We start from the raw sequence: 14425 nt of genomic DNA on the forward strand, positions 1-14425 counted from the left end.
TTTTTCGTGAACACATTATTTTAATTATGTTGTAACGTTGTTCACGAAAAAAAATTCTGAATCACATATCTAGATGGCGCAGTCCGTCACTAACTTGCAGCGTTCTACATAAAAGTATATCTTGTTCGATGGTACGGAACCCTTCGTTTGCGGGTCCGACTCGCACTTGTCGATTTTTTTAATCAATAGAGGAAGTTTGCGACATTGTCCCATATTTTTTGGATCCAACTCCTTAATCCTGATGCTACAGAATAAAGGACCCCCACAGATAGTAAATTATTATTGTAGGTACTAGGTACTTCGAAGACAAGTGACTGCGGCCTGCCTCGTACGAAACAGTCCCATTGTTGGTGCGTTCTCGTTCCGAGCACTGTTTTAACCAATCCGTGTTCTAATAAATCTTTGGAAAATTGCATCAAGTCTTCAATTTGTGGATACCCCAAAGCTTAAAGACGAAAGACTTTAATGAGTGTGTCCTTCTTGTGTGGCGTATGGCGCTGAAACGTAGACACTGACAGTTGTCCTTGTCCACAAATTCAATGTCGCTCAGCGTGCTATGGAGCGACATTGAATTGGGTGTCTTTTTGAGAAACAAAATCCGTACCGAAGAAATAGGAGAATCACGTAGGAGAACCAGAGTGATTGACATAGCTCAACGAATTAACCAGCTGAAGTAGCAGTGGGCAGGTCACGTCTGCCACATAACCGATGGCCACTTTAGCAGACGTGTTCTGAAGTGGGGACCACGTATAGGCAAGCACAGTGTAGGACGACCTCCAACCCGCTGGATTGACGACCTTAAGAAGGTAGCGGAAAGTGGGTGGACGAGGAAGGCGGAAGATCGTGTGTGATGGCGAGCTCTTGGGAAGGCCTATGTCCAGCAGTGGACGCAAACAGGCTGATTGATTTATTGATGGATTCTTATAAATATCAGACAGCAAATAAAAATAACCTTCAAATAGTAACACAGTTTATTCAGTCTTGAAATTATTATCACGTTTGAATCCCCACAAGTCGCTACCATCACCAGTCCTGTTTGTTCTCGAGTGTACAACATCTTCTGGAACCGCTTTAAGGTCGTAGGCCCAGCCAATCCAGGCGAAGAAATCTATAAACTTAGTAGTAGGGTTCAGCCAATTATTGCCCAATTCAGCCGTCTTGTAGTCCCATGGAAACGCGTGATGGTAGTTGTGGAAACATTCTCCAAGCGTTATGATAGCCATTGTGTAGTTTTGAACAGGTTTAATTTGTTTATCGTAAGGCTTATTGCCCCATAAATGCCCAGCACTGTTGACGGAAAACACCACATTGAGACGGACAGTGAAACAGAGAATCGTAAGATGCCACGCCGTGTTGAGGGCTTCTCCAAAGAAGTACATGGGAATTATTGTTGGTAGTGCGAAGCAGAGGGTCCCTGTTAATGGGATGGCATACCTGCAAAAACATTTTAGACAGAGTTGGCAATAATGCAAAACGAATGAGCCAACGACATGAGCGAAAAACCAAGTTAAGTACAACGTTTTAAAACTACAGTCAAACAGAGTTTATCTTTAAAATAGGTAGGTAGGTATATAATTTTATAATAAGTACCTACTTACTATATAACTTTATACATACAATTTAAAACAATATTGAATAAGTAATCCTTTACCGTTTCTGTTTAATACTAAAAATCACATTGTATTTGTTACAGAGATAGCTTGCATTCTGGAAACGGATATAGGCTACTTTTTATCCCGGAAAATCAAAGAGTTTCCACGAGATTTTTAAATACCTAAATCCACATCAACAAAGTCACAGACATCATCTAGTTATAATATTATCATCATCATCAACCGATAGACGTCCACTGCTGGACATAGGTCTCTTGTAGGGACTTTCACACGCCACGGTCTTGCGTCGCCTGCATCCAGCGGCTCCCTGCGACTCGCCTGATGTCGTCCGTCTATCTAGTGGAGGGTCTTCCAACGCTGCGCTTTCCCGTTCCAGCACCTTGGGACCCCAGCGACCCCAACGTCTATTGGTTTTTCGTACCTATGTACCTTGCCCATTCCCATTTCAGCTTCGCCACCCGCTGAGTTATATCGGTTATTCTGGGTTTCCTACGGATTTTCTCATTTCTGAGTGACCATGAGCTTTCTTATGAGGCCCATAGTTAGTGACAATGTCCTGGATCCATATGTCATCTGTGGGAACACGCATTTTTCGAAGACTTTGGTCTTCAAGCACTGAGGAATTTGTGACAACAAGGCATCTCGAAGCTATCCGAACTAATAGGCATTTTATTGGATGCTCACTTCTTCTGGAACCTCAGTAAAGGATTCTCGTATAAATCCGACACGTCGATAAGTTTCCCTCTCCGCACCACCTCCGGGTGCTTTTTTACCAAAAGCCATCCAATATGCGAGTAGAAGAAGCCACGCGTTGCGTTGTGAGGATCGGCGTCAGTATCGCTGTATCTACAATCACACTAGTAGTATAAAAGCAACATCGGGGGATTTTTTACACATTTATTTCCACGGACGAAGTCGCGGGCATCACCTAGTAAATTTATATTAATTACGTGCAGCTCAAACCGTTGGGCTTAAAAACTTTAGATTTTGCATTCATAGGTTTTCTCAACAAGGTAGGTCCTTACCAATTGACCGCTATCTTACAGCTGCAGTGTAAAATTGAAGCGAGCTAACTTAAATGAGATATAACGTCAAAACTATGTCAGTCAAAACCAACCTATGATGCAGCCGGTGGTCCCGCGCGAAATGTGTGGCCGTGTTTACAAAAGCTAGTGAGTTCAACACCATGAGTATGATTTCCAATGGCATTTTCGCCTTGTAAGAGCGGTGACTCCATAGCCGATGTGCGCCGGCGGTTACACCCAGGAATGCCACTATTTGTAACAGGTAGTCTGTAAGGAATGTTATTTTATGTTTTTCATCATTAGAATTAATATACCTAACAACATGAAAATAGAGCTCTGACCTTAAAACTGGGTGATTTACCGATTTGTTTGATCGCACGAAGTGAGACGGCGAGTTAGCCCTAGTTGCTGCTGATTGGTTCTTCAGTTAACCTTTTTTTCGAGCTGAATAAATGGCAGGCATGGCAGAAATGGCTACACTGTCAGGCTATGAAATGATTTCACCATGGATGTTGGAAATAACGATTCTTTTAGAATAGAAATTTCAAAATAAAATTTGATTCCGACGAATTGAGAACCTCCTCCTTTTTTGAAGTCGGTTAAAGAGTAATTTATTACCATTTTTAAATAAATCTTTTGACTTTGACTTTGACACGTCACCCCTAGCCTAATGTTTGACAGATATCGATTCAGGATGAAATCGAAAGTCTCCTCACTCTAATTCAAATACTGTATACTGTATACAAAAAATCGCCGTGGGTGATGTCCCTGATAGACAGCGTTGCCAGTTTTTTTAATTGCCAAGTCGGGATTTTGGAACTTTTTGAGTAAAAAAGCGGGATTCTTTCGTGGAAAGCGGGTCACGTTAAAGAAACGCATATTATAATCAGAAGTTTTTAAATATTTATCATTTTATTGAATTCAAATGACGTTTACGTGACAATAGATACCAAAAATCGCGCGCTTATCTTCATTAGGTACGCTCCGGGGGCGGGCGGCCAGTCCACACTTCCCAACAAGAAAATAGTACTCCTAAAGATATCTTAAAGACAATAAGACATCTTACAGATTTTTTCTTGTCGGGCTTGTCAATGCCACCCGCTCACGTTTCCTCAGCACGCTGCACGCACGGTCGAGCATCCCCGAAAAGCGGGACTGAGCCTGTCCCGCGCGGGACATTTGATTTTGACTTGAAAAATCGGGACGTCCAGCCAAAATCGGGACGTCTGGCAACGCTGCTGATAGACTATACTTACGAAAAATCAATGACCTCCATGTAGCGGTGGTACAGGCTAGATAAATTCCATACAATGATGCTATATGCAGGTAAGAAAATAAAAGCACGTTATGGTATATGAATTCGTAGTTTCTCGGAGCCGCTTGGGGGGCCACAAGCTTCGGAAACGGATCTTTAGTATCTGTTTTAGTTGTGTCTGTTATACCAATCATTTTATCTGTAATAAAACAAATATTTATATTAAGAGATGGTTTAATTAAGTTTGAGTTGCTGTAATATAAAAATATAAAAAACTGCCTTTCAAAGCCACTACATGGCCACTACAAAGTAAAATTATTATTTTTTGGTTCCTTTTTGGAGGTCGATTTAAAAGACGCTGCGCCTACAGTTCCGAGTTCATAAAAATATTTATACTGAGTACAATATTAAGATACCAAACAACATAAAACAATAATGACAATTTAGAGCCTCAATAGCTCAACCGGTATAGGAGTGGACTGAAAACCGAAAGACGGGTCAAACCCCGCCCGTTGCTCTATTGTCGTACCTACTCCTAGCACAAGCCTGACGCTTAGTTAGAGAAGAAAGAGGAATATTAGTCATTTAACATGGCTACTATTCTTTTTTTTTTTAAATACCTACTAAGTATATAGGATATATTACGAGGAGTAGTCGGATTTTAGTTTTGATCTTTTTTATTAGATAGAAGATGAAGCTACTGTACTCACGTGAAATTTTGGCCAGTGTAGCCATCACGACATTTCGTGCTTATATAAATAACTGCAACATGCAAATTATTTTTACTCTAAAGTCAGAAACATACCTACTAAGCCGCGCTCCGTGGTAGAGTACAAGTGAACCTATTTATTTTCTTCGATTTAGCCATTTACCGCTAACTATTTACCACCTCCTAATGCGATCCGTTTTCCTATATTTTGCTTGGCCTTGAACATCAGATTTTTTGAGTCTGTTGGCTTCAGGTCTGCGCTCACGACGTCCAGCCAGCGCAAATTATTATCATCTCCATCATCATCATCAACTCATCACCACCTCACAACTGTGCACGGATCTCATCTCAGATTGTAAAGGGTTTGGCCCTAACTCAGCACGCTGGCCAAATACGGATTGGCAGACTTCACACACCTTTGTGAAATTTATAGAGAAATCTCAGGCATGCAGATTTCCTCACGATGTTTTTGAGGCCGCTCACCAACTAGGTGGTCCGACCAGCTAAAGAAGTCCAGTAGGTGTGGGTTTTATCTTATTGTTAAAATGGCCACCAACAGAAGCCGATGGAAACAGATAATCCATTCGAGGGCAGTTTGCCAGGACCACGATCTTCAGCAATGAAGGAACGACCAGAGAGAGAAACCATCAAGTGTTATTTATTTGATTGCTTAAAACGCATATAATGCCGAAGTTAAAGGGATATGCCCGAGATCGAACCCGGGACCCCATGACTAGGAGGCCGACGGACGGACGTCCCACATAGTGCATACATTTTCAGAAAGGACTCGCCATGTCTGCTTTTTGTCAACTGTCACGTGTCAAAAGTAGGTACAGGAAAATAATGTAGGCCTTTAGAAAGAGATAGCGGTTTTGTAGAGCATTGTCTCTGTCGTTGAGACCGACAAAACGTCACAAAGGTATGAGTGACAGAGACAACGCTCTACAAAGCCGAAACCTCATTTTAAAGGTCTATGTACAATTATTATTTTTTGCCACGTACTGTACGGTTTACACTTAGATTTAAAAAATTGTACTTTGGACATGACAGTTAACACATATCTACTAGAGCAGATGTGGCGAGTCCTTTCTCATCTAGATACAGATATATATTTTCTGCAATGCGGATGAAGAAGTAGAATCTTCTATTCTACAACTACATTCAGTTATTATATGAAAAGAAGAACTGTATAAATGACATCAACGTAAGTAGGTATAGTACGCGACAGGTTTAAATGGCAATCGGGGAGGGAACGCCCCGCACACCCTCGCAGCCCCCGCGTTAACCCGGTGCGGGCGAGCGCGGGTAGCGTGCGGGTGTGCGGAGCGTCCCCCCGCCTCATACCCCGATTGGCATCACGAGCTGTCGCGGACTATAGGTCTAAACACTAGCTCCAACCACTGGGCTTATAAACTTGAGATTTTGCATGCATCTAAGTTCTCATTCTATCGAATAGACCTCAATTAAGAAAGGATTTTGAGAAATTGCAACGAGATCTGTAAAAAATCGTGAAAAAAAGTTAGTAGAAAATGTAAAAACTATGACACCTTACACTCAACCATTAAACGTATGTTTCTGGCTTAACGTATTTCTATAAAGAAATTTATTTTGGCTATTGTTTGGAGTTCACTCATCCAGACTAGGACACAGAATTCTAAATAAGTTAAGATGATATCGGCTGTGTGTGTGTACAATACCGAGACAGCGGTGAGTCGAGCTTATTCCATTTATCCACCTTAAAACAGCTACCCTATGGTGTATACTCGGAAACTTATGTCCACCGTCTAATGTATATCCACCCCGGACTAAAAAACACAAATACACCGTCCGGGGTGGAAAGACGGGGCGGGGCACACGTTTCCGAGAACACACCCTAGGATGTTTATTTTAGGGTAAATAATCCGAATAAGGGTCACTAGTAAAGATAATTAAGTACTTCCCTCTCCACTTCTTATCTTTTTCTTCTTACTGTTAGTAATATTTAGTACGAAAAATAAAAAAATTAGCCGCGTGTCGCCGATTTTTAGCAACTGTTCTTTAGCTCACAATAAATATTTCGAAAGAACATTATTATCTCTAGCATCCTAAGCAAAGTAAACAAATTGTACCTAATGCTTTGCCCGTACATATTACTACGTGTATTTTTGATCGATTAAAAGAAGTGTATAGCAATTATGTGTGTTTATCATTGGTTCCCTTGCAATTTCCAAATAACAAATTCAATATGACGGATTATGACAAACAAAATTAATTATCAAGAACAAAATATTAAATAACCATAGGATATAAATAAGTTTTTAAGAGGGAGGTGTTGTTTTTGAACTTTATCTTCTTACAATAAGGTGTACCACCTGTTTGACTCACTAGATGTTTTGAGCGGCGACAAGATCATACTCCTTTACCACTTCTGTACATATTCTGAATTCTGTGTCTGACGAGAATTGAAATTTATTTGGTTTTAAAATGACATAAGTAATTAAAATCCATGAATTCTATTAACATTTTCACAATGCTTTAAAAATTGCAAAAAAAATCTTCGACTTTAGTCTTTAACCTATTCCTAAGCACTTGATTCTAGAACGGTTTCAGATTATAACGTTGTTTTTTTGGGCGTACCTCCCCGTAAATCTAAGCTCGTTTTTGTAGGCGTATAGGTGAAGCCCTCGACAAGTTGAAGTGGCAATCGGGGTATGAGGCGGGGAGTACGTCCGCGCGCGCGCCCGCACCAGGTTAGCGTGGGTGCTGTGCGGGTGTGCGGGGCGTTCCCCGATTGCCATCTCAACCTGTGGCGTACCTACTATACACGCGCGCCTTTTGTCATACTCTCTGCAATGATATAGGTAGTTAGCGCCAAGCGCCATACTTGACAGGCAACTGGAAAACTAAATATAAACCGTACCTATAAAAACCGGCCAAGTGCGAGTCAGACTCGCGCACCGCGGGTTCCGTACTACAGTCGTATTTTTTTGACATTTTGCTCGATAAAACAAAAACTAATAGTGTAACGCGTAAAAATAAATAAAAATCTACCCCCCTTCATATGATACCCCACTTGGTATAGTAATCTTACTTTGAAAGTTGAAAATACTAAACACATTTTAATTCACGTTTATCACATTCATTATGAAGTGATAACGCGTTTCGGGAGAAGACGTAAAAGAAAAATTGATTTTGTTATTTAAATATAGGTATTTTTATGTACAGTAATTACTTACATACATTAATAAAATACCTACTTTTTACTTGTATCTATCATCTATGATTATAAAATTAAATTATAACTTCTTGTGACTTGACCACGACTATGTGCCCCCTGGCACCAAAGCTGGATCAGCCCTTGTACGGGAGTCAGTTTTCTAGCCATAAAACAAAATGCTAATATGCTAGAATACACCTTATCTGCCTTATCTATAGCGCAAATCCATGAAGTGGTTATATCGAAACCGAATTCGGAACCGGAGTTTTTAATTTGGTTACATCGGAACCGGAATCGGAGGCGGAGGCAGAAGTGAAGTGTAGGTAAAACACATAAAAAAACCGGCCAAGTGCGAGTCAGGCTCGCGCAATGAGGGTTCCGTACTACAGTCGTATTTTATCGACATTTTGCACGATAATTCAAAAACTATGATGCATAAAAATAAATAAAAATCTGTTTTAGAATGACTATGATTTTGATTACCTTTCATATGATACCCCACTTGATATAGTCACTCACTTCGAAAGTTAAAAATAGCTAGGTCAACGGAAAGGAGGTACCTTGTAGGTTTCTTGACAGACCGACAGACAAACAGACAGATAGACAGACAGACGGACAGACGAACAGACGGACAGACGGACAGACGGACGGACGGACGGACGACTGGCAGCAAGCGAGCCGCAGCTTAGTGGTCAGAGCGTCAGGCGTGTTCTCAGGAGACGCTTGTTCGATGCCTGCCGGTCCGCAATTTTTGATATGTATTTAAAATTATTTATTTACTATAAAAAAATATTAAAAGATTGAACTTCAATTAGACTTCGAAGATGAGTAACCGAGGCCTGGCTTGTACGGAGCAGTACGTGCCATTCTCGGTGTGTTCTCGTTCCTAGCCTTGCTATAACCAAGCCATATTCACATAAATATCAGACAGTAAATAAAAACAACCTTCAAATAGTAACACAGTTTATTCAGTCTTGAAATTATTATTACGTTTAAATCCCCACAAGTCGCTACCATCACCAGTCCTGTTTGCTCTCGAGTGTACAATATCTTCTGGAACCGCTTTAAGGTCGTACGCCCAGCCGACCCACGCGAAAAAATCTATAAACTTAGCGGTAAGGTTCAGCCAATTATTGCCCGATTCAGCCGTCCTGTAGTCCCATGGAAACGTGTGATGGAAGTTGTGGAACCCTTCTCCAAGCGTCATGATAACCATAGTGTAGTTCTGGACTGGATTAATTTGATTATCGTAAGGTTTATTGCCCCATAAATGACCAACGCTGTTGATAAAAAACACCGTATTGAGACGTAAAGTGAAACAGAATATCGTGAGATGCCATGCCGTGTTGAGGGTTTCTCCGAAGAAGTACATGGGGATGATTGTTGGTAGTACGAAGCAGAGGGTTACTATTACTGGGATGACATACCTGCAAGAACATACAGGCAAAGATAACAAAGATAATAATGCAAATGGCCGCAATGAGTGAAAAATTAATTTATGTCGTTTAAAAACTACAGTCATTTCAAAATCTTTATAGTTATCAACTTCGGGATTTTGCATTAGTTATTATGTTTACAAGCTTCGTAAAATCAACGTGCCTCCTCCAGAAGATTTTTCTCTAGCGCTCATTTTCCATCTCTATCGTCTATTATAAATACTATCTGTCCCGGCTTTACTCACGTGTGTAGTCGACGTTAGCCCGACTAGTTTCGAACCCATACGGGGTCCTTTTTCAAGGGAGTCCGTCCGCGCACGCGCCGCGGTTTTGACTCTAAAAAAAAGGTAGGAAAGGTAGGAGGTAGGAAGGTAGGTAGGAAGGGTAAAGCCGGGACGGATAGTATTTATAATGGAAATCACTCACGGTAGTTTAAACGCTCTATCGTCTAATTAATCAACAGATTACAAAATTCGTCTCTTTTTTGGAATTTATTTTTTGTGGTCATCTTTTCTTCACCGCTTTACCAAAGGGCCCCCGTTATCCCGTATCTTGAAAAATGCCTAATTTTTTCAGGATAAAAACTACCCTATTTTCTTCACCCGGACTATCATCTATCTACCACTGTACCAAATTTCTTTAAAATCCGTCAGACAGACAAAAATTCCAAAAAAAAATTGTTTGGGGTCTATGTCGATAATAATGTTCCCCCGATTAAAATTTTCAAAATGTATGAAATGTTCAGAAATTGTCCAGTTACAGTTTTATTATGAGTATAGATAGAAGATAAATTTATTATTGGATTCTCACTTCTTTTGGAATATCAGTACAGGATTATCGTATAAATCCGACACGTTGATGAGTTTTCCTCTTCGCATCACCTCTGGATGCTTCTTGACCATAAGCCACCCAATGTGCGAGTAGAAGAAGCCACGCGTTGCGTTGTGAGGATCGGCGTCAGTATCGCTGTACCTACAATAAATTTACATCAAAATGTTTAGCAAACTTTAGATTTTGCATGAAGGTTTTAACGAATAGTGCTGTGACTAAAGCCACTTACAACAGTTCCCAAATCCGGTTCAGGAGTGCTGTACTCTACATCACCAAGACTGAAGAGTTGGGACTTGTAGTGTAATTACCTATGCTTGGTTCCTACAACAATATTTCATTAACAATTCCTGAATCCATAATATGGTGAATCTAAAACTTTACCTATGATGCAGCCGATGGTCACGCGCGAAATCTATGGCCGTTTTTAGGAAAACTAGTGAGCTCCATACTATTAGTATGATTTCTAAGGGCATTTTCGCCTTATAAGACCTATGGCTCCAGAGCCGATGCATGCCAGCGGTTACACCCACTACTGCCATTATGTGTAACAGGAGTTCTGTAAAGAATATGTTATTTTTATGCTTTGTATAATTAGGGTTAGTAGGTATAGCTGACTTGGAGGAATTCTCGACCGAATCGTTCGAATGGACGAGTTGCCACTTGGCAATTTTACTGACGTCACGAAAAAGAGCTCTAACTCATTGGTGACGAAGCGCTGGTCCATTCTAAACTTCAAAGTTGGGATTTAATCGTCTATTTTTAACCGACTATCAAAAAGGAGGTGGTTATCAATTCGGCCCGTTTTTTAAGGTTCCGTACCTCAAAGGAAACACGGAACCCTTATAAGATCACTTTGCTGTCTGTCTGTCTGTATGTCTGTCTGTCTATCTATCTGTCTGTTTGTCTGTCTGTCTCTCTGTATGTCGGTCTGTCAATAGAACCAACAGGGTACCTACTTTCCGTTGACCTAGAATCATGCAATTTGGCAGGTAGGTAGGTCTTATAGCAGACATTAAGGGAAAAATCTGAAAACCGTGAATTTGTGGTTACATCACACAAAAAATATTAATTGTGGTCATGAACTGATAATTAGTACCTACCTATTTTCTAAGTTAAATAACTATATAAAGTGAGATATCATATGAAAGGGCTTCAAATTCTAAAACAGATTTTTATTTATTTTTATGCATCATAGTTTTTGAGCTATTGTGCAAAATGTCGAAAAATTACGACTATAGTACGGAACCCTCGTTGCGCGAGCCTGACTCTCACTTGGCTGGTTTTTTTTTAAATTTGCGTCGCCGTGAGTCATGATACGTCTTAGATGATACTTACGAAAAATCAATGATCTCCATGTAACGGTGGTACACATTAGAAAAATTCCATACAGCGATGCTACATGCAGGTAGGTAAATAAAAGGATATTATGGTACAATATTTCGTATTTTCTTGGAGCAGCTTGCGGGGCCACCAGCTTTGGAAACGGATCTTCCGTTTCTGTTGTTTCTGTTACGAAATGAGTCATCATTTCTGTAATAAGACAAATATTCCATTCCATTTTCCATCCATTAAAAATCCTGTGGAACTTTTTCATTAAAATTAAAATAGTTTTTTTTCCAATTATACTGTTACAAGTACTTTTAAATTGTCAAATGCATCTACCACTGGTTCGAAATGCCTTTCCTACCAAGAAGAACCAGAAATAAACTATGCGGCTGTTCTTTTCAAAGATTTGATATACAATAGGTTATAGTTATAATGCCATGAAACTAAAGTACTAATTGCAGTCCCGCGCATTGTTGGAAAGAGTTGCAGCTCAAATTCACGCTCTTTTGTATCATTTACATAATGTTCGATTGTGTAATATTATGTTTTTTTTCAGGAGAATACTTTTAATAAATTTTTCAAACTTGCGTAAAGGCAAGTCCAAAATAGATTGCGGAATTTTGTCATAAAAGGTTATACCCATTCCCACAAATGACTTTTGGACTTTCCTGAGTTTTGATTCCATTCCATTTTCCGGTTTATAAAGTAATATTTTTACCATGTAAGGCTTTGGAGTCGAGTTTCAAAAAAAAAATTAACGTGTATGTTCCTCTATTCAGTAAATAAAATATCGAAGCGACTGTACTCACTTGAAGTTTTGGTCGGTGTCATGACACTATCTATATTATGCGACCGCGACTTGCAAACTATGTGACTAGATACTCTAAAGTCAGAAACATACCTACAAAGTCGCGCGCTGCGTTTGATTACATTAAAATTTTACCTTACTTATCCTTCTCCTTAGACTGTGTCAAACTCTGCGCTGTCCTAGGTGGGGTACGTTTCCCAACATTTTGCCCGGCCATGAGCATCCGATTTTTTAGGGTTCCGTACCTCAAAAGGAAAAACGAAACCCTTATAGGATCACTTTGTTGTCTGTCTGTCTGTCGGTCTGTCAAGAAACCTACAGGGTACTTCCCGTTGACCTAGAATCATGAAATTTGGCAGGTAGGTAGTTCTTATAGCTGACATTTGGGGAAAAATCTGAAAACCGTGAGTTTGTGGTTACATCACACAAAAAAAATTGTGGTCATGAACTAATAATAATTAGTATTTTCAACTTTCGAAGTGGGATAACAATATCAAGTGGGGTATCATATGAAAGGGCTTCACCTGTTTATTCTAAAACAGATTTTTATGCATCATAGTTTTTGAATTATAGTGCAAAATGTCGCAAAAATACGACTGTAGTACGGAACTCTCGTTGCGCGAGTCTGACTCGCACTTGGCCGGTTTTTTAGTCTTTTGGTTGATGGCGCTCAGATCTTTGCTCACGAACGAAGTCAGCCAGCGGAAATTATCATCATCATCATCATCATCATCAACAACAACAATAACAATCCATATTTCTGGCTGAATACTCTGCATGGCTACTCCTCTCAGAATGGGAAGGGTTTGGTTATAGTCCACCACGCTTGCCAACCACGGGTTGGCTGACTTCTCACACCTGCGGATTTGTTCCCGATGTTTCCGGAGACCGACGTCTATAACATCACAAACTACAACATATAGACTGCAAGTTGCAACAGGTCGAGATTGCAATCGGGGTATGAGGCGGGAGACGCCTCGTACGTCACCGGATTACCGCGTAAGCTGTGCGGGTTTGTGGGGCGTTTCTTCCCCGATTGCCATTTCAACCTGTCGCGTATGTCCTATACCTTTTTGTTTTCTAACAAGCGACGTGTGGCGTATCATAAGTAGGTATGTTTCTGGCTTAGCATTATTTTATTTTATTCAATCCAGACTACACAGAATTTTAAATAAGGTAATATAAATGGTATCGGCTGTCTTCAATGCCAAGATAGCGGCTTATACCCTAAAAAGGCCACTATTCTTCTATGTTAGTAGACAGACACTTATATTTCGAAAGAACACAATCCCTAGCACCTAAGATACGTAAATTAACTGCAACACTGCGAATATTATTATAAGTCTATTTTTAATAACTCAGGAGCACGCAAGTGGGTCTTAGAAGTATAGAGTTTAGTAGTTATGTGTACATATTTACCGGTTCATTCGTTACCTACCTTACAATACGGTATTCTACATCAAGCGAGAAAAAATCTAAAAATGTATAAACAAGATAAGATTAGCAATAAGCAATCGAAAAATGCTAAGTTCAGTTTATTTATTGTAATATTTTCATTTTAAAAAAAAAGTTTATAAAATGATATACCTACCTACTTTTATATATCATTTTGCACATTTTGTACGATAAATCAAAAACTAATCTATACCTATATATCTATATCTATATTCTATAAGAACGTAAATTCTCCTACAAATCAATCAAATGTATGGACCTGTATTATACTCTCCAAAGACTTTATAGCGTGAAATTAGTATTTTCAAAAATTTATGGCGTGTAATAATCAACAACTAGCGCCATCTATGTGCATCTAGCGTAGTTATGAAACCTGTTTTTCTATGTCAAGGATGTTCTCCATAATGTCTGGATATTTTGGCATGAGAGATTGGTGATAAGCAGAGAACAATTTAAACTTAATGAATTCACATTAATTCTATTAACATTTTCACAATGCTTTAAGAATTGTAAAAACAATCTTCTACTTCAACCTATTCCTAAGCACTTGATTCTAGAACGGTTTCAGCTTATAACGTTTTTTTTTTTGGGCGTAGGTACCTCCTCGTAAACCTAAGCTCGTTTTTGTAGGCGTATAGGTAAAGCCCTCGACAGGTAGAAGTGGCAATCGGGGTATGAGGCGGGGAGAACACATTTTAATTTTTTTTGTGATTCAGCCATAAATTCATGGTTTTTGGATTTTTTCCTCTACTTGTGCTATAAGACTTACCT

General features: G+C 39.6%; 2 protein-coding genes across 2 annotated transcripts; both read right to left on the reverse strand.

Moving 5' to 3' along the window:
* Positions 1-971: 971 nt before the first annotated feature.
* Positions 972-4628, reverse strand: LOC117993226 (acyl-CoA Delta(11) desaturase-like). Its single transcript, XM_034980978.1, has 5 exons — positions 4604-4628; positions 3895-4092; positions 2731-2905; positions 2298-2459; positions 972-1434 (listed from the first exon to the last, which is right to left on the reverse strand). The coding sequence occupies exons 1-5, from the start codon at positions 4626-4628 to the stop codon at positions 972-974; spliced, it is 1023 nt and encodes a 340-aa protein (XP_034836869.1).
* Positions 4629-8762: 4134 nt separating this feature from the next.
* On the reverse strand, positions 8763-13977 carry LOC117993228 (acyl-CoA Delta(11) desaturase-like). The gene is made up of 5 exons (XM_069506644.1): positions 13914-13977; positions 11401-11595; positions 10447-10621; positions 10045-10206; positions 8763-9225 (listed from the first exon to the last, which is right to left on the reverse strand). Exons 2-5 carry the CDS (start codon positions 11591-11593, stop codon positions 8763-8765), a joined length of 993 nt encoding a protein of 330 aa, XP_069362745.1. The 5' UTR covers positions 11594-11595; positions 13914-13977.
* Between the last annotated feature and the right edge of the window lie 448 nt (positions 13978-14425).

The sequence above is a fragment of the Maniola hyperantus genome, chromosome 23 (assembly GCF_902806685.2).
Source record: "Maniola hyperantus chromosome 23, iAphHyp1.2, whole genome shotgun sequence".
Lineage (NCBI taxonomy): Eukaryota > Metazoa > Arthropoda > Insecta > Lepidoptera > Nymphalidae > Maniola > Maniola hyperantus.

Coding starts and splice junctions, on each gene's coding strand:
- LOC117993228 (XM_069506644.1), bottom strand. CDS start 11,593: ATGATGACTCATTTCGTAACAGAAACAACAGAAACGGAAGATCCGTTT. Junction 10,622..11,400: donor ATGGAGATCATTGATTTTTC/GTAAGTATCATC, acceptor TATTCTTTACAG/AACTCCTGTTACACATAATG. Junction 9,226..10,044: donor GTACTGATATTCCAAAAGAA/GTGAGAATCCAA, acceptor ATGTTCTTGCAG/GTATGTCATCCCAGTAATAG.
- LOC117993226 (XM_034980978.1), bottom strand. CDS start 4,628: ATGGCTACACTGGCCAAAATTTCAC. Junction 4,093..4,603: donor TACACTGGCCAAAATTTCAC/GTGAGTACAGTA, acceptor GTTTTATTACAG/ATAAAATGATTGGTATAACA. Junction 2,906..3,894: donor ATGGAGGTCATTGATTTTTC/GTAAGTATAGTC, acceptor CATTCCTTACAG/ACTACCTGTTACAAATAGTG.